Raw genomic sequence first — 20,737 nt, 5'->3', positions numbered from 1 at the left:
AACAGGCTCCACTTTGCTGCTGCTGTCCTCTGTCAGACGGGGGCCAACAGGACTAATAGGGCTGCCCCCAGGGCATGCAGGGGGATTTCACTACACACACAGCCAGCCTACACGCTAATGCCAGTATGTAACACCATCTCCAGAGAACCTCCTGAAATAGGCTAACCAGCTGTGTCTTAACTCGTACATTTTAAGAAGTGTTTTTAAAACCAGCTGTGTCTTAGCTCGTACATTTACGAAGTGTTTTTAAAACCAGCTGTGTCTTAGCTCGTACATTTTAAGAAGTGTTTTTAAAACCAGCTGTGTCTTAACTCGTACAGTTTAAGAAGTGTTTTTAAAACCAGCTGTGTCTTAGCTCGTACATTGAGGAAGTGTTTTTAAAACCAGCTGTGTCTTAGCTCGTACATTGAGGAAGTGTTTTTAAAACCAGCTGTCTTAGCTCGTACATTGAGGAAGTGTTTTTAAAACCAGCTGTGTCTTAGCTCGTACATTGAGGAAGTGTTTTTAAAACCAGCTGTGTCTTAGCTCGTAAATTGAGGAAGTGTTTTTAAAACCAGCTGTGTCTTAGCTCGTACATTGAGGAAGTGTTTTTAAAACCAGCTGTGTCTTAGCTCGTACATTTAGGAAGTGTTTTTAAAACCAGCTGTGTCTTAGCTCGTACATTTAGGAAGTGTTTTTAAAACCAGCTGTGTCTTAGCTCGTACATTGAGGAAGTGTTTTTAAAACCAGCTGTGTCTTAGCTCGTACATTGAGGAAGTGTTTTTAAAACCAGCTGTGTCTTAGCTCGTACATTTAGGAAGTGTTTTTAAAACCAGCTGTGTCTTAGCTCGTACATTTTAGGAAGTGTTTTTAAAACCAGCTGTGTCTTAGCTCGTACATTTAGGAAGTGTTTTTAAAACCAGCTGTGTCTTAGCTCGTACATTTAGGAAGTGTTTTTAAAACCAGCTGTGTCTTAGCTCGTACATTGAGGAAGTGTTTTTAATACCAGCTGTGTCTTAGATCGTACATTGAGGAAGTGTTTTTAAAACCAGCTGTCTTAGCTCGTACATTGAGGAAGTGTTTTTAAAACCAGCTGTGTCTTAGCTCGTACATTGAGGAAGTGTTTTTAAAACCAGCTGTGTCTTAGCTCGTACATTGAGGAAGTGTTTTTAAAACCAGCTGTGTCTTAGCTCGTACATTGAGGAAGTGTTTTTAAAACCAGCTGTGTCTTAGCTCGTACATTGAGGAAGTGTTTTTAAAACCAGCTGTGTCTTAGCTCGTAAATTGAGGAAGTGTTTTTAAAACCAGCTGTGTCTTAGCTCGTACATTTAGGAAGTGTTTTTAAAACCAGCTGTGTCTTAGCTCGTACATTTAGGAAGTGTTTTTAAAACCAGCTGTGTCTTAGCTCGTACATTGAGGAAGTGTTTTTAAAACCAGCTGTGTCTTAGCTCGTACATTGAGGAAGTGTTTTTAAAACCAGCTGTGTCTTAGCTCGTACATTTAGGAAGTGTTTTTAAAACCAGCTGTGTCTTAGCTCGTACATTTTAGGAAGTGTTTTTAAAACCAGCTGTGTCTTAGCTCGTACATTTAGGAAGTGTTTTTAAAACCAGCTGTGTCTTAGCTCGTACATTTAGGAAGTGTTTTTAAAACCAGCTGTGTCTTAGCTCGTACATTGAGGAAGTGTTTTTAATACCAGCTGTGTCTTAGATCGTACATTGAGGAAGTGTTTTTAAAACCAGCTGTCTTAGCTCGTACATTGAGGAAGTGTTTTTAAAACCAGCTGTGTCTTAGCTCGTACATTGAGGAAGTGTTTTTAAAACCAGCTGTGTCTTAGCTCGTACATTGAGGAAGTGTTTTTAAAACCAGCTGTGTCTTAGCTCGTACATTGAGGAAGTGTTTTTAAAACCAGCTGTGTCTTAGCTCGTACATTGAGGAAGTGTTTTTAAAACCAGCTGTGTCTTAGCTCGTAAATTGAGGAAGTGTTTTTAAAACCAGCTGTGTCTTAGCTCGTACATTTAGGAAGTGTTTTTAAAACCAGCTGTGTCTTAGCTCGTACATTTAGGAAGTGTTTTTAAAACCAGCTGTGTCTTAGATCGTACATTGAGGAAGTGTTTTTAAAACCAGCTGTGTCTTAGCTCGTACATTGAGGAAGTGTTTTTAAAACCAGCTGTGTCTTAGCTCGTACATTGAGGAAGTGTTTTTAAAACCAGCTGTGTCTTAGCTCGTACATTTAGGAAGTGTTTTTAAAACCAGCTGTGTCTTAGCTCGTACATTTAGGAAGTGTTTTTAAAACCAGCTGTGTCTTAGCACGTACATTTAGGAAGTGTTTAGAACACCTTGTGTTTTACTATAAAATACAGCTTGTCGGCAGGCAGGCGGCCCTTGATACTGTGCTGATTTTGTGTTGGAAGCCGAGTCGTCATTTTTTTGTGAATGGTGATTAATGAGAGGTGGCATGTCTCTCCTCGTGATACTCATGGAGAGAGATGTGTCTGTTGGCTTTCCCCTATAACTAACTTTCCTTTTAGCTAAAGACTGAGAATGTGCACCACCTTTAACCTACGGAGGTATTGTACTATATATCACCTTTAACCTACGGAGGTATTGTACTATATATCACCTTTAACCTACGGAGGTATTGTACTATATATAACCTTTAACCTACGGAGGTATTGTACTATATATCACCTTTAACCTACGGAGGTATTGTACTATATATCACCTTTAACCTACGGAGGTATTGTACTATATATCACCTTTAACCTACGGAGGTATTGTACTATATATCACCTTTAACCTGCGGAGGTATTGTACTATATACCCCAAATGGAGCCCTATTCACTATGCAGTGCACTACTTTAGACCAGGGCCCGTAGGGAAGTAGGTAACATGGCCCGTAGGGAAGTAGGTAACATGGCCCGTAGGGAAGTAGGTAACATGGCCCGTAGGGAAGTAAGTAACATGGCCCGTAGGGAAGTAAGTAACATGGCCCGTAGGGAAGTAGGTCACAGTGCCCGTAGGGAAGTAGTTCTGTTGGGCCCGTAGGGAAGTAGTTCACAGTGCCCGTAGGGAAGTAGGTCACAGGGCCCGGTGGGAGGTAGTTCACAGGGCCCGTAGGGAAGTAGTTCACAGGGCCCGTAGGGAGGTAGTTCACTGGGCCCGTAGGGAAGTAGTTCACAGGGCCCGTAGGGAAGTAGTTCACAGGGCCCGTAGGGAAGTAGGTCACAGGGCCCGGTGGGAAGTAGGTCACAGGGCCCGGTGGGAAGTAGGTCACAGGGCCCGGTGGGAAGTAGGTCACAGGGCCCGTAGGGAGGTAGTTCACAGGGCCCGTAGGGAGGTAGTTCACAGGGCCCGGTGGGAGGTGGTTCACAGGGCCCGGTGGGAGGTAGTTCACAGGGCCCGGTGGGAGGTAGTTCACAGGGCCCGTAGGGAAGTAGTTCACAGGTCCCGGTGGGAAGTAGTTCACAGGGCCAGTATGGAAGTAGTTCACAGGGCCAGTATGGAAGTAGTTCACAGGGCCAGTATGGAAGTAGTTCACAGGGCCCGGTGGGAGGTAGTTCACAGGGCCAGTATGGAGGTAGTTCACAGGGCCCGGTGGGAAGTAGTTCACAGGGCCCGGTGGGAAGTAGTTCACAGGGCCCGGTGGGATCTGGTCAAAGGTAGTGTACTAAAAAGGGCCCTCAAACTGAACTCTGGACCTGGGAGCTAGTTCCACTGTGGTTTGTCATTGTTCCTCTCTAATCATGGACTGATTTAGACCTGGGACTAGGGCTGTTGTGATCTCATTACCGTCACACCAGTGGTCACGAGTCATGAAGGCAGTCAAATTCCACATGTAATTAGGCTTCTCCAAGCTCTGATGTCGCTGATGGTCATTAGTAGTCTACCAAACTTGCTAACTGGCTGGTACTCAGTACACTCTATTGTCCCGCTAATCTCTCTGACATCAATGCAAATGTAATCGAAAATCTAATCAAACACTTCATGAGATCCCTTGAGCTTGCGTGAGAAAACAGAGTGATGGCCTCTATTAAAAAGAGGAGGATTCCATTCAGCTTTCAATAGGCTAGGCCTACTATATTTATTTCTCAACTTTCCTAATGTTAAGCACATTGCTTCTCTTTACAACAATAGTATAGCCTGCCTGGTTGGCAAGAAAATGAACCACAGAGAAAAGCTTCCTCTCTTCGCTATTTAAGTGCATAGATGACAGGTATTTTTTCCCAATGGACCTGGGATGGAAGGAAGGTACCATTTTGATTGAAGGTTTTAGCTTTGTTTTTGTTGCAAAGGCTTTTAGGGCCGGTTTTCTAGAGACGGATCAAGTCTAGTCCTGGACCAAAATGCACTTTCCATGGAGATTCCCCATTTAAGCATGCTTCCTTTATTCTCTGCTCTGTCTCAGAGTATAATGTCGTTTTTATGACGTGCAACCTATAAAAAGCATACACAGGTTTCCCGCGTGCGGCTTGTTTTTGTTGGCACTACAGTCAAGAGGCTCCACGTGTAGCAACCAATGAGGTACAGCATCAGTCAAGAGGCTCCACGTGTAGCAACCAATGAGGTACAGCATCAGTCAAGAGGCTCCACGTGTAGCAACCAATGAGGTACAGCATCAGTCAGAAGTTTGGAGACACTTACTCATTCATTGGTTTTTCTTATTTTTTTTTAAATTTGTTTACTATTTTCTATATTGTTGAAGACATCAAAACTATGAAATAACACACATGGAATCATGTAGTAACCCCCAAAAAGTTTTTTTTTTAAACAAATCTAAATATATTTTTTATATTATGAGTTTCTTCATAGTAGCCAGCCTTCGCCTTGATATGACAGCTTTGCGTACTCAATGAGAGGACAAAATGTCAAAATGTTTCAAAGACAAAATGTAATGTATTTACAATGCCTTCGAAGTATTCACATCTCTTGACTTTGTCCACATTTTTGTTGTGTTAAAGCCTGAATTTAAAAATGGATTACATTTGAGATTTTGTGTCACTGGCCTACACACAATACCCCATTATGTTTAAGTGGATTTATGTTTTTTGGAAATGTTTAGTAATTAATTAATGAAAAACTGAAATGTCTTGAGTCAAGTATTCAACCCCTTTGTTATGGCGATGCCTAAATAAGTTCAGGAGTAAAAATGACCTTGCATGGACTCACTCTGTGCTCAATAATGGTGTTTAACATGATTTTTGAATGACTACATCACCTCTGTACATACAATTATCGGTCCCTCTGTCGTGAAGTGAATTTCAAACACAGATTCAACCACAAAGACCAGAGGTTTTACAATTCTTCACAAAGAAGGGCACCTATTAGTAAATTTAACAACAACAAAAAAGGCAGACATTGAATATCCCTTTGAGCAAGGCTAAGTTATTAATTACACTTTGAATCAGAGTTTCCGGTAATAGCGAGCTTTTGGCTGATTTTTTTAAAACAAAAAATGCAAAAGCCGATTTAATAAAATTGGTGCCTGCCAAATTGTCCTGGAGAAGATAAAAAATCCTATTTCAAAGTAATGCTTTTTCTCCCATGCATTGGTGGAAATACCAGCCAATGGAAATACACATTCGGTCTATAGGTTAATTTGCATAGTTTATTGGAATTGTAATTGGCACGTGTGTAATGTACCGTATCACACTCGTACAGCGTACAGAGCCTTTGAGCGGATAATCTGTCAGACAGCGTGAGAGTTGCTGCTGCTACAGCATCTGAAATAGCAAATGGCAACGGAAGGCAAGCGTCATCAGCACACCCACTTAGCATTTTGAAAACATATACTTATTTTTCGGGAACTTTTTAAAACATGTTATGAGGCATGTTTTACCTTGCTTCAAAGTAGCTAGACAAAATCAAACCAACGGCACAATCGTAGTCATATTAGCATCCCATGCTAGTTGATGATAATCCTAGTCATATTAGCATCCCATGCTAGTTGATGATAATCCTAGTCATATTAGCATCCCATGCTAGTTGATGATAATCCTAGTTATATTAGCAGCCCCTGCTAGTTGATGATAATCCTAGTCATATTAGCAACCCATGCTAGTTGATGATAATCCTAGTCATGTTAGCATCTCGTGCTAGTTGATGATAATCCTAATCATATTAGCATCCCATGCTAGTTGATGATAATCCTAGTTATATTAGCATCCCATGCTAGTTGATGATAATCCTAGTCATATTAGCATCCCATGCTAGTTGATGATAATCCTAGTTATATTAGCAGCCCCTGCTAGTTGATGATAATCCTAATCATATTAGCCTCCCATGCTAGTTGATGATAATCCTAGTTATATTAGCATCCCATGCTAGTTGATGATAATCCTAGTCATATTAGCATCCCATGCTAGTTGATGATAATCCTAGTTATATTACCAGCCCCTGCTAGTTGATGATAATCCTAGTCATATTAGCAACCCATGCTAGTTGATGATAATCCTAGTCATGTTAGCATCTCGTGCTAGTTGATGATAATCCTAATCATATTAGCATCCCATGCTAGTTGATGATAATCCTAGTTATATTAGCATCCCATGCTAGTTGATGATAATCCTAGTCATATTAGCATCCCATGCTAGTTGATGATAATCCTAGTTATATTAGCAGCCCCTGCTAGTTGATGATAATCCTAATCATATTAGCATCCCATGCTAGTTGATGATAATCCTAGTTATATTAGCATCCCATGCTAGTTGATGATAATCCTAATCATATTAGCATCCCATGCTAGTTGATGATAATCCTAATCATATTAGCATCCCATGCTAGTTGATGATAATCCTAATCATGTTAGCAAACCCATGCTAGTTGATGATAATCCTAATCATATTAGCATCCCATGCTAGTTGATGATAATCCTAGTCATGTTAGCAAACCCATGCTAGTTGATGATAATCCTAATCATGTTAGCAAACCCATGCTAGTTGATGATAATCCTAATCATGTTAGCAAACCCATGCTAGTTGATGATAATCCTAATCATATTAGCATCCCATGCTAATATGTAACCTGGAACCTACCAGTAGGTGTTGCCAACTGCCTTCTGTGCATTGCTGCGCTGCTAATGTTAAAAAATAATAGTTTAAGCTAAACTTTAATCTGTTTTTCGGCTGTATTGCTTTTTAACGTTTTTATGTTATGTAGTCTAGTCCTACTGGTTGTATGAATTTTGGATCTATCATCCCACAACTGCCCCAGTCTTTTTGGAATAGGCAATTATTTTCTCTAAGGCAAATTTTTCTCAAAAAGCTGACCGATTAGAGTAGGTTAACTGTTGGGGGATAGTACGATGACATAGGCTAGGGATTTTGGTGTTCGTCACTTGGCTTGTTGGCTGAGGGAAACGCAAATCTGGACAGGTATTCTAACCTCAAAGTGCACTAAGAAGAATTCGCTAAGAAGGACTGTACATCGTTGCATCCTCAACAGTTCATGTTCTGTTAATATGAATTACCATATTCTAAATGTGATTTCTTTCATTCTGAGCACCGTGGTTACTCACTAAATGCGTACGGGTCCGGTAATGTTCTCAAATGTCCTGTAAATTTAAAAAATGATGCCAGTCAAATGAACTGCGCCATATTTTCCTAATGTAAACCCAGCTTTGGATGGTGTATCAATACATCCAGTCACTACAAACATACAGGAGTCCTTCCCAGCTCAGTTGCCGGAGAGGAAGGGTACCACTCTTCATATTGTCAACCGTGGTGGTGGCTGCATCATGTTATGAGTATGCTTGTCATCGGTAAGGACTAGGGAGTTCTTTAGGATACAAAATTAGCAGAATAGATCTAAGCACAGGCAAAATCCTAGAGGAAAACCTGCTTGTCTGCTTTCCAACAGACACTGGGAGACAAATTCACCTTTCAGCAAGACAATAACCAAAAACAGGAGGCCAAATATACACTGGAGTTGCTTACCACGATTACTTTGTTACTGAGTCGCGTAGTTGCAGTTTTGACTTAAACCGGCTTGAAAATCTATGATAAGATATGAAAATGGCTGACTAGCAATGATCAACTTGACAAAGCTTTAAGAATTTTCATAAGAATGTGTGGAAATATTGTATAATAAGCTCTTAAAGACTCACAGCTCTTAGAGTTACCCAGAAAGACTCACAGCTCTTAGAGTTACCCAGAAAGGCTCACGGCTCTTAGATTTACCCAGAAAGGCTCACGGCTCTTAGATTTACCCAGAAAGACTCACGGCTGTAATCACTACCAAAGGGGATTTCTAACACGTATTGACTCAAGGGTTGTGAATACTTATGTAAATTTTGATATTTTATTTCCAATATATTGGGATAAAGTTTCTAAACATGTTTTTCACTTTGTCATTATGGGCTGTTGTGTGTAGATGGGCCAGAGGGAAGAAAATTAATTCCATCCATATTGAATTCAGGCTGTAACACATGTGGAGTAAGTCCAGGGGTGTGATTGCTTTCTTATGGCACTGTATTTTTCAGTAGGGACAGTAACATTAGTACTTTCAAAAAAATGTATACTCTAAGGAAATATTTTTGTGTATATATATATATATATATATATATATATATATATATATATATATATATATAAAAAAAATGTTTAGCACAATTTTAATTTAAAAGTATTAAGTTCTCTGTAATATAATAAATGTAGTAAAACAAATGTAGATATTAATATAGCTTCCAAAAATATTTTTTTTTAGAATGTGAGGGGAGTACCAAGATGCAGGTGCGGTGGCTTCAAAACAGCGCCCCCTGTCAGCCATCTAGTGTATATACAGTATAAAACACTGCTGGAAGTGGGAGATCTGTAGTCAATGCAAAATGAATTAAAATGTCCAAATTAAGTTAGCTAAATGAGGAGTAGGCTATAACCAGCAACCCTCAGGTAGGCTGTTTAATCTGAACAGAGTTGTTGTAGACCAGGACGAGGAGCGCGGCAACATGGCTTCAATTAGCCTTGGTAGCTAGGTAGCTAACATCTGACTGTTTCAGCGAGATTCTTTACATAGATTTGATGCAATGAAGGCATTGCCAGATGGAATGATGGTTAATTAAGAAGTTTGTCTAACTAGCACGAGTCTGGCAACTTTTTCTCTCCCTAGTCTCACACCACCGGTCCCTGTCCTGCTGTAGACACCATCTCTCCCTAGTCTCTCACACCACCGGACCCTGTCCTGCTGTAGACACCATCTCTCCCTAGTCTCTCACACCACCGGCCCCTGTCCTGCTGTAGACACCATCTCTCCCTAGTCTCTCACACCACCGGCCCCTGTCCTGCTGTAGACACCATATCTCCCTAGTCTCTCACACCACCGACCCCTGTCCTGCTGTAGACACCATCTCCCCCTAGTCTCTCACACCACCGGCCCCTGTCCTGCTGTAGACACCATCTCTCCCTAGTCTCTCACACCACCGGCCCCTGTCCATCCCCACCCTGCTGCAGACACCATCTCTCGCACAGCCTGTGCAGTAAACATTTGTCTGGGGTATTGTGTGTAAGTTTAAAAAAATAAACAAGTAAACCACATGTTTCCACTATCCAGATTTCCCATATTTATTTTTTAATGATTTATTCAAATAGTGAAATTATTTCAAATGCCCATCCCTGTGTTTTTCTCATTCTTTCAGGTGTTTATGTTGCACTAACCGTGTGTGTTGCAGGTCTAGATGCAGAGCTGTACTATGTGAGGGATGACGTGGTGAACCACTATGCTCTCTCCTTCATCCTGCCTGTACCCAGCGAGACCAACAGCCTGCACTTCACCTGGCGCTCCAAGGACAAGGTACACAAACTCTCTCTCTCTCTCTCACTCGGTCGGTCTCTCTCTCTCTCTCTCTCGGTCGGTCACTCTCTCTCTCTCTCTCTCTCTCGGTCGATCTCTCTCTCTCTCGGTCGATCTCTCTCTCTCTCGGTCGGTCTCTCTATCTCTCTCTCTCGGTCGGTCTCTCTATCTCTCTCTCTCGGTCGGTCTCTCTATCTCTCTCTCTCGGTCGGTCTCTATCTCTCTTTCTCACTCGGTCTCTCTCTCTCTCGGTCGGTCGGTCTCTCTCTCTCGGTCGGTCTCTCTCTCTCGGTCGGTCGGTCTCTCTCGCTCTCTCTCTCTCTCGGTCGGTCTCTCTCGCTCTCTCTCTCTCTCGGTCGGTCTCTCTCGCTCTCTCTCACTCGGTCGGTCTCTCTCTCTCTCGGTCGGTCAGTCTCTCTCTCTCTCTCTCTCTCGGTCGGTCTCTCTCTCTCTCTCGGTCGGTCTCTCTCGGTCGGTCTCTCGGTCGGTCCCTCTCGCTCTCTCTCACTCGGTCGGTCCCTCTCTCTCTCTCTCACTCGGTCGGTCTCTCTCTCTCTCTCTCACTCGGTCGGTCTCTCTCTCTCTCACTCGGTCGGTCTCTCTCTCTCTCACTCGGTCGGTCTCTCTCTCTCTCTCTCACTCGGTCGGTCTCTCTCTCTCTCACTCGGTCGGTCTCTCTCTCTCTCTCTCACTCGGTCGGTCTCTCGCTCTCTCTCACTCGGTCGGTCTCTCGCTCTCTCTCACTCGGTCGGTCTCTCTCGCTCTCTCTCACTTGGTCGGTCTCTCTCTCTCTCTCGTTCTCTCTCACTCGGTCGGTCTCTCTCGCGCTCTCTCTCACTCGGTCGGTCTCTCTCGCGCTCTCTCTCACTCGGTCGGTCTCTCTCGCGCTCTCTCTCTCACTCGGTCGGTCTCTCTCGCTCTCGGTCGGTCCCTCTCGCTCTCTCTCACTCGGTCGGTCCCTCTCGCTCTCTCTCACTCGGTCGGTCCCTCTCGCTCTCTCTCACTCGGTCGGTCCCTCTCGCTCTCTCTCACTCGGTCGGTCCCTCTCGCTCTCTCTCACTCGGTCGGTCCCTCTCGCTCTCTCTCACTCGGTCGGTCCCTCTCGCTCTCTCTCACTCGGTCGGTCCCTCTCTCTCTCTCACTCGGTCGGTCTCTCTCTCTCTCTCACTCGGTCGGTCTCTCTCGCTCTCTCTCACTCGGTCGGTCTCTCTCGCTCTCTCTCACTCGGTCGGTCTCTCTCGCTCTCTCTCACTCGGTCGGTCTCTTTCGCTCTCTCTCACTCGGTCGGTCTCTTTCGCTCTCTCTCACTCGGTCGGTCTCTTTCGCTCTCTCTCACTCGGTCGGTCTCTCTCGCTCTCTCTCTCTCACTCGGTCGGTCTCTCTCGCGCTCTCTCTCTCACTCGGTCGGTCTCTCTCGCGCTCTCTCTCTCACTCGGTCGGTCTCTCTCGCGGTCTCTCTCTCACTCGGTCGGTCTCTCTCTCTCACTCGGTCGGTCTCTCTCGCGCACTCTTACTCGGTCGGTCTCTCTCGCGCTCTCTCTCACTCGGTCGGTCTCTCCTCTCTCTCTCTCTCGGTCGGTCTCTCTCCTCTCTCTCTCTCACTCGGTCGGTCTCTCTCTCTCTCACTCGGTCGGTGTCTCTCTCTCTCTCTCTCTCTCTCTCTCTCTCTCTCTCTCACTCGGTCGGTGTCTCTCTCATCCTTCTTTCCGCCCCTTTCCTCCAGGTTGATTACAGGATGGGTTTCCATGTAGACAATCCTGCAGCTATGAACCAACCACAGAGCAATATCTCTACCCAGGGGGAGGTGCCACGCACAGCCTCAGGTCTGTCAACCAATCATCACTTCCCATCCTCCGCTGGTATTATGAAAACATTTATAATTATCTTCTGTATTATAAAAGTATGTGTTAATATTCAGAGCCACGCAAAATTGATTTGAGTCCTTCTGGAACGTGTGTGTGTGTGTGTGTGTGTGTGTGTGTGTGTGTTGCTAGATCAATCAATCAAATATATTATAAAGCCTGCAGTAGGGTAACTGATAAAGCCTGCAGTAGGGTAACTGATAAAGCCTGCAGTAGGGTAACTGATAAAGCCTGCAGTAGGGTAACTGATAAAGCCTGCAGTAGGGTCACTGATAAAGCCTGCAGTAGGGTCACTGATAAAGCCTGCAGTAGGGTCACTGATAAAGCCTGCAGTAGGGTAACTGATAAAGCCTGCAGTAGGGTAACTGATAAAGCCTGCAGTAGGGTAACTGATAAAGCCTGCAGTAGGGTAACTGATAAAGCCTGCAGTAGGGTAACTGATAAAGCCTGCAGTAGGGTAACTGATAAAGCCTGCAGTAGGGTAACTGATAAAGCCTGCAGTAGGGTAACTGATAAAGCCTGCAGTAGGGTCACTGATAAAGCCTGCAGTAGGGTCACTGATAAAGCCTGCAGTAGGGTCACTGATAAAGCCTGCAGTAGGGTCACTGATAAAGCCTGCAGTAGGGTCACTGATAAAGCCTGCAGTAGGGTCACTGATAAAGCCTGCAGTAGGGTCACTGATAAAGCCTGCAGTAGGGTCACTGATAAAGCCTGCAGTAGGGTAGCTGATAAAGCCTGCAGTAGGGTAACTGATAAAGCCTGCAGTAGGGTAACTGATAAAGCCTGCAGTAGGGTAACTGATAAAGCCTGCAGTAGGGTAACTGATAAAGCCTGCAGTAGGGTAACTGATAAAGCCTGCAGTAGGGTAACTGATAAAGCCTGCAGTAGGGTAACTGATAAAGCCTGCAGTAGGGTAACTGATAAAGCTTGCAGTAGGTAATTGATAAAGCCTGCAGTAGGTAACTGATAAAGCCTGCAGTAGGTTAACTAGACCCCCCCCCCCCCCCCCCCGAACTAGTAGGAACACAGGGGAACCCAGTCTAATCTCTCTTTCTCTGTCTGTCTGCCTCTCTGTGTGGCTCTCTCTCTGTCAATCTGTGTGTGTAGTTTTCAGAGTGGACCTGTTCTGCTCAGGGAAGGTAGATGGAGAGGCGGTCCTGACAGTACAGATCAACCTCACCATACACTCCAACAACTTCACAGTCCTCAACTTCAAGAGGAGGAAAATGTGCTACAAACGTAAGACTGCTCTTCCTGTCAGTCAGGGCTGGCACGGTAATTGTATAACCGTGTAATCGACGATTATGGGTGAAGAACTTGAATAAAATAAGCCATAATTGTTCAAATTAATTCTATTATATTTTATGTAAATATATACACAATAGCAGTAGTGTAATTTAAGGATTATTATAAACAATTGTTTTTCTACCTTAAACCGTCAAAACGTCCTAGAGCTGGGCGGCCAGCTCTAGGAAGAGTCTTGGTGGTTCCAAACTTCTTATATTTAAGAATGATGGAGGCCACTGTGTTCTTGGGGACCTTCAATGCTGCAGAAATGTTTTGGTACCCTTCACTAGATCTGTGCCTCGACACAATCCTGTCTCAGAGCTCTACGGACAATTCCTTCGACCTCATGGCTTGGTTTTTGCTTTGACATGCACTATCAACTGTGGGACCTTCTATAGACAGGTGTGGGCCTTTCCAAATCATGTCCAATCATGTTAATTTAACACAGGTGGACTCCAATCAAGTTGTAGAAACATCTCAAGGATGATCAATGGAAACAAGATGCACCTGAGCTTGAGTCTCATAGCAACGGGTCTGAATACTTATGTAAATAAGATATTTCTGATTTTATATTTAATACATTTGCTAAAATGTCTAAACCTGATTTTCACTTTGTCATTATGGAGTATTGTGTGTAGAGTTCTGACGATTTTTTTATTTTATTTAATCCGTTTTAGAATAAGCCTTTAATGTAATAAAATGTGGGAAAAGTCCAGGTGTTTCAGTACTTCCTGAAAGCACAGTCAGATATGTGTTGAGGGAAAGGTGTTTGTCTGAATTTCTGCTGCTGCTATTTTCAACCCCACTAGATAATTACACACACACACACACACACACACACACACACACACACACACACACACACACACACACACACACACACACACACACACACACACACCCTACTTGTCATATGCTTGCTGAGAGGAAACAGACAATAAATCTAATAACTCTATGCCCGCTACGGCTTATTTTAAACACATGAGTCAAATCAGCCACCTGAGGAGGATAGTGTTTGTGTGCCTCTCTCTGCCCCATATACCGTGTTGTAAAATGGTGTCTGTCCAGGACTGTTAAGCAGCTGGCTATTTCTAAGTTGTATCTTTGGTAAATGGTTAGTTTGTGAAATCTGTGTGGCCTCCAGCCTTGTATACATCGGTCTACCGGATCCCTTTAATGTTCCGCTACTGAGCTTCATTTTGCTTCCTGCTCTAACTCGTTCTTCCTCCTCTGTGTATCTCTTAACAGGAATTAATTCTGATCCGAAGATTACACCGGTCTCCAACAACAAGACCATTCAGAGGCCAGAGAGTAAGTAGGCCAATCCATATAGCCATACATCCTATATCCTGTCCCCTAAACCAGCTCCGTATAGCCATACATCCTATATCCTGTCCCCTAAACCAGCTCCGTATAGCCATACATCCTATATCCTGTCCCCTAAACCAGCTCCCTATAGCCATACATCCTATATCCTGTCCCCTAAACCAGCTCCGTATAGCCATACATCCTATATCCTGTCCCCTAAATCAGCTCCGTGTAGCCATACATCCTATATCCTGTCCCCTAAACCAGCTCCGTATAGCCATACATCCTATATCCTGTCCCCTAAATCAGCTCCGTGTAGCCATACATCCTATATCCTGTCCCCTAAACCAGCTCCGTATAGCCATACATCCTATATCCTGTCCCCTAAATCAGCTCCGTGTAGCCATACATCCTATATCCTGTCCCCTAAACCAGCTCCGTATAGCCATACATCCTATATCCTGTCCCCTAAATCAGCTCCGTATAGCCATACATCCTATATCCTGTCCCCTAAATCAGCTCCGTATAGCCATACATCCTATATCCTGTCCCCTAAATCAGCTCCGTGTAGCCATACATCCTATATCCTGTCCCCTAAACCAACTAGACTAGAATGTTACAGCGGATAGACTCGGCTCAGACTAAGTGGCAGTATACAACCACAGAGCTTAATGGAACACAGAATGAATTGTAGGATCTCCATGTATTCAGCCATGCAGTTCAATAAGGTTCTCCTCCATGTATACAGCCATGCAGTTCAATAAGGTTCTCCATGTATACAGCCATGCAGTTCAATAAGGCTCTCCATGTATACAGCCATGCAGTTCAATAAGGTTCTCCATGTATACAGCCATGCAGTTCAATAAGGCTCTCCCCCCTCGTTCACCTCTCCAGTCATCTCTGTTATAGTCTCTGCCTCAGCAAGGCAGTGCAACAAGGCAGTATAATACTAGACCTAGAGGGAGATGTGTTTATCCTTTGAAACTCTCTGATTCCCCCCTCTCCACCCCCCCTCTCCACCCACCCTCTCCACCCTCCCTCTCCACCTCTCCTCCTCTCCACCCTCCCTCTCCACCCTCCCTCTCCACCTCTCCTCCTCTCCACCTCTCCTCCTCTCCACCCCCCCTCTCCACCCTCCCTCTCCACCCTCCCTCTCCACCTCTCCTCCTCTCCACCCTCCCTCTCCACCTCTCCTCCTCTTCACCCCCCATCTCCACCCTCCCTCTCCACCTCTCCTCCTCTCCACCCTCCCTCTCCACCCTCCCTCTCCACCCTCCCTCTCCACCTCTCCTCCTCTCCACCCCCCCTCTCCACCCTCCCTCTCCACCCTCCCTCTCCACCTCTCCTCCTCTCCACCCTCCCTCTCCACCTCTCCTCCTCTTCACCCCCCATCTCCACCCTCCCTCTCCACCTCTCCTCCTCTCCACCCCCCCTCTCCACCTCTCCTCCTCTCCACCCCCCCTCTCCACCCTCCCTCTCCACCTCTCCTCCTCTCCACCCACCCTCTCCACCTCTCCTCCTCTCCACCCTCCCTCTCCACCTCTCCTCCTCTCCACCCCCCCTCTCCACCTCTCCTCCTCTCCACCCCCCCTCTCCACCTCTCCTCCTCTTCACCCCCCATCTCCATCCCCCCCTCTCCACCTCTCCTCCTCTTCACCCCCCATCTCCACCCACCCTCTCCACCTCTCCTCCTCTCCACCCTCCCTCTCCACCTCTCCTCCTCTCCACCCCCCCTCTCCACCCTCCCTCTCCACCTCTCCTCCTCTTCACCCCCCATCTCCACCCCCCCCCTCTCCACCCTCCCTCTCCACCTCTCCTCCTCTCCACCCACCCTTTCCACCTCTCCCCCTCTCCACCCCCCCCCCTCTCCACCCCCCCCTCCCCACCTCTCCTCCTCTCCACCTCTCCTCCTCTCCACCCTCCCTCTCCACCTCTCCTCCTCTCCACCCCCCCTCTCCACCTCTCCTCCTCTTCACCCCCCATCTCCACCCCCCCCCTCCCCACCTCTCCTCCTCTCCACCCCCCCCCCTCTCCACCCCCCCCTCCCCACCTCTCCTCCTCTCCACCCCCCCCTTTCCACCTCTCCTCCTCTCCACCCTCCCTCCCCACCTCTCCTCCTCTCCACCTCTCCTCCTCTCCACCCCCCCTCTCCACCCCCCCCTTTCCACCTCTCCTCCTCTCCACCCTCCCTCCCCACCTCTCCTCCTCTCCACCTCTCCTCCTCTCCACCCCTCCCTCCCCACCTCTCCTCCTCTCCACCCTCCCTCTCCACCCTCCCTCTCCACCTCTCCTCCTCTCCACCCTCCCTCTCCACCCCCCCCTCCCCATCTCTCCTCCTCTCCACCCTCCCTCTCCACCCTCCCTCTCCACCTCTCCTCCTCTCCACCCCTCCCTCCCCACCTCTCCTCCTCTCCACCCTCCCTCTCCACCCTCCCTCTCCACCTCTCCTCCTCTCCACCCTCCCTCTCCACCCCCCCTCTCCACCTCTCCTCCTCTCCACCCTCCCTCTCCACCTCTCCTCCTCTCCACCCTCCCTCTCCACCCTCCCTCTCCACCTCTCCTCCTCTCCACCCACCCTCTCCACCTCTCCTCCTCTTCACCCCCCATCTCCACCCACCCTCTCCACCCTCCCTCTCCACCTCTCCTCCTCTCCACCCTCCCTCTCCACCTCTCCTCCTCTCCACCCTCCCTCTCCACCTCTCCTCCTCTCCACCCTCCCTCTCCACCTCTCCTCCTCTCCACCCTCCCTCTCCACCTCTCCTCCTCTTCACCCTCCCTCCCCACCTCTCCTCCTCTCCACCCTCCCTCTCCACCTCTCCTCCTCTCCACCCTCCCTCTCCACCTCTCCTCCTCTCCACCCACCCTCTCCACCCTCCCTCTCCACCTCTCCTCCTCTCCACCCTCCCTCTCCACCTCTCCTCCTCTCCACCCTCCCTCTCTACCTCTCCCTCTCCACCCACCCTCTCCACCTCTCCTCTTCTCCACCCACCATCTCCACCCTCCCTCTCTACCTCTCCCTCTCCACCCACCCTCTCCACCTCTCCTCCTCTTCACCCTCCATCTCCACCCTCCCTCTCCACCTCTCCTCCTCTCCACCCACCCTCTCCACCTCTCCTCCTCTCCACCCACCCTCTCCACCCTCCCTCTCCACCTCTCCTCCTCTCCACCCTCCCTCTCTACCTCTCCTCCTCTTCACCCTCCATCTCCACCCACCCTCTCCACCTCTCCTCCTCTCCACCCACCCTCTCCACCTCTCCTCCTCTTCACCCTCCATCTCCACCCACCCTCTCCACCTCTCCTCCTCTCCACCCCCTCCTCTCCACCCTCCCTCTCTACCTCTCCTCATCTCCACCCACCCTCTCCACCCTCCCTCTCCACCTCTCCTCCTCTCCACCCACCCACCCTCTCCACCCTCCCTCTCCACCTCTCCTCCTCTCCACCCTCCCTCCCCACCTCTCCTCATCTCCACCCACCCTCTCCACCCTCCCTCCCCACCTCTCCTCATCTCCACCCACCCTCTCCACCCTCCCTCTCCACCTCTCCTCCTCTCCACCCACCCACCCTCTCCACCCTCCCTCTCCACCTCTCCTCCTCTCCACCCTCCCTCCCCACCTCTCCTCATCTCCACCCACCCTCTCCACCCACCCTCTCCACCCTCCCTCTCCACCTCTCCTCCTCTCCACCCACCCACCCTCTCCACCCTCCCTCTCCACCTCTCCTCCTCTCCACCCTCCCTCTCCACCTCTCCTCCTCTCCACCCTCCCTCTCCACCTCTCCTCCTCTTCACCCTCCCTCCCCACCTCTCCTCCTCTCCACCCTCCCTCTCCACCTCTCCTCCTCTCCACCCACCCTCTCCACCCTCCCTCTCCACCTCTCCTCCTCTCCACCCTCCCTCTCCACCCTCCCTCTCCACCTCTCCTCCTCTCCACCCTTCCTCTTCACCCTCCCTCCCCACCTCTCCTCCTCTCCACCCTCCCTCTCCACCTCTCCTCCTCTCCACCCACCCTCTCCACCCTCCCTCTCCACCTCTCCTCCTCTCCACCCTCCCTCTCCACCTCTCCTCCTCTCCACCCTCCCTCTCTACCTCTCCCTCTCCACCCACCCTCTCCACCTCTCCTCCTCTCCACCCTCCCTCTCCACCTCTCCTCCTCTCCACCCACCCTCTCCACCCTCCCTCTCCACCTCTCCTCCTCTCCACCCTCCCTCTCTACCTCTCCCTCTCCACCCACCCTCTCCACCTCTCCTCCTCTTCACTCTCCATCTCCACCCACCCTCTCCACCTCTCCTCCTCTCCACCCACCCTCTCCACCCTCCCTCCCCACCTCTCCTCCTCTCCACCCACCCTCTCCACCCTCCCTCCCCACCTCTCCTCCTCTCCACCCTCCCTCTCCACCTCTCCTCCTCTCCACCCACCCTCTCCACCCTCCCTCTCCACCTCTCCTCCTCTCCACCCCCCCTCTCCACCCTCCCTCTCCACCTCTCCTCCTCTCCACCCTCCCTCTCTACCTCTCCCTCTCCACCCACCCTCTCCACCTCTCCTCCTCTCCACCCTCCCTCTCCACCTCTCCTCCTCTTCACCCTCCATCTCCACCCTCCCTCTCCACCTCTCCTCCTCTCCACCCTCCCTCTCCACCTCTCCTCCTCTCCACCCTCCCTCTCCACCTCTCCTCCTCTCCACCCTCCCTCTCCACCTCTCCTCCTCTCCACCCTCCCTCTCCACCTCTCCTCCTCTCCACCCTCCCTCTCCACCTCTCCTCCTCTCCACCCACCCTCTCCACCCTCCCTCTCCACCTCTCCTCCTCTCCACCCTCCCTCTCTACCTCTCCCTCTCCACCCACCCTCTCCACCTCTCCTCCTCTTCACTCTCCATCTCCACCCACCCTCTCCACCTCTCCTCCTCTCCACCCACCCTCTCCACCCTCCCTCCCCACCTCTCCTCCTCTCCACCCACCCTCTCCACCCTCCCTCCCCACCTCTCCTCATCTCCACCCACCCTCTCCACCCTCCCTCTCCACCTCTCCTCCTCTCCACCCTCCCTCCCCACCTCTCCTCATCTCCACCCACCCTCTCCACCCTCCATCTCCACCCTCCCTCTCCACCTCTCCTCTCCACCCACCCTCTCCACCTCTCCACCTCTCCTCCTCTCCACCCTCCCTCTCTACCTCTCCCTCTCCACCCACCCTCTCCACCTCTCCTCCTCTTCACTCTCCATCTCCACCCACCCTCTCCACCTCTCCTCCTCTCCACCCACCCTCTCCACCCTCCCTCCCCACCTCTCCTCCTCTCCACCCACCCTCTCCACCCTCCCTCCCCACCTCTCCTCATCTCCACCCACCCTCTCCACCCTCCCTCTCCACCTCTCCTCCTCTCCACCCTCCCTCCCCACCTCTCCTCATCTCCACCCACCCTCTCCACCCTCCATCTCCACCCTCCCTCTCCACCTCTCCTCTCCACCCACCCTCTCCACCTCTCCTCCTCTTCACCCCCCCTCTCCACCCTCCCTCTCCACCTCTCCCTCTCCACCCCCCCTCTCCATCCCCCCCTCTCCATCCCCCCCTCTCCACCCCCCCCTCTCCACCTCTCCTCCTCTCCACCCACCCTCTCCACCTCTCCACTCTCCTCTCCATGGGGTTTATTCAGGACTATTATAGCGAACCGTGTGCTGCTGCTGCCTCAGTGACCAGCAGCCATTAGCTGTTCTGGTACTTAGTACTTACCTTCTTCTGCTTGGGTGGTCCTGGACCCGAGGCATCGGAGAAAGGCTTTTAAAAGGCACAGGGCTGAGAGGAGAGCTTTCAGACGGAGGGATGAGCTTAGACTGAGAGGGGGACTTGCTATTTAGGATTCCATTAGACTTGGACTGTATCCAGATTGTCCTGTCTTCATACAGACCTTGTGCCATACCCGGGATATGCGCTATTTTCAACCAATGCAATGCTAACAAGTAAATGTAAAATCCCATAGAGAATGCTAACAAGTGCATTGTGTGAAAAAAATTATATTTTTTTCTGTTCTGAAGTATTTGCAGAACAGATATCCCAAATCAAAAAAATGCTACTCCTAGTTCGCTGCACAAATTAAATATTAGCCAGAAAGACTCTTGATCCAGGAAGGGATTCTCTGCTGTTACCAAGCCAACCTTTGATTTTGGAAGGAGCTTAGCTATATCGCTAACTAGCTACTAAATTAGCTAACCAAATGCACAACCGCATAGTGTTTTTTATGGACTGTTAACTGTTAACTTAATAGTTTTAAGATATCTAGCTGGTAAACATTTTAGTTGTGAAATCCGTACTGTTACTAGATCACCTGGTACGTGCTGCACCACAGTGAGAGACTCACAAGGCTCCGGTCTCTCGTCGTTGTGTGCTTGTAAACAAACACCATGTGACTGGGGAGTACTGGTAAGCTTCATAATGAAAAACTGTGGCAGGTGAAATGAAGAACGCAATCTTTATCTTCTAACGTATTGTACAAGTTGACTGCAGGTATGTGGACACCTGCTCGTTGAACATCTC

At 48.7% G+C, this 20,737-nt stretch overlaps 1 protein-coding gene across 1 annotated transcript in view; it reads left to right on the top strand.

The window, feature by feature from the left end:
- Positions 1-20,737, top strand: part of LOC129869469 (tyrosine-protein kinase RYK-like) — a gene marked incomplete in the record, with an annotated part of 143,829 nt that overhangs the window by 22,122 nt on the left and 100,970 nt on the right. The window contains 4 exon segments of the mRNA XM_055943921.1: positions 9,641-9,762; positions 11,486-11,585; positions 12,732-12,863; positions 14,160-14,222. Of these exon segments, the coding sequence (XP_055799896.1) occupies positions 9,641-9,762; positions 11,486-11,585; positions 12,732-12,863; positions 14,160-14,222 (417 nt within the window).

The sequence above is a fragment of the Salvelinus fontinalis genome, chromosome 14 (assembly GCF_029448725.1).
Source record: "Salvelinus fontinalis isolate EN_2023a chromosome 14, ASM2944872v1, whole genome shotgun sequence".
Taxonomy (NCBI): domain Eukaryota; kingdom Metazoa; phylum Chordata; class Actinopteri; order Salmoniformes; family Salmonidae; genus Salvelinus; species Salvelinus fontinalis.
The sequence above is the reverse complement of the archived record's forward strand: the minus strand, read 5'-3'. Positions and strand labels throughout refer to the sequence as shown.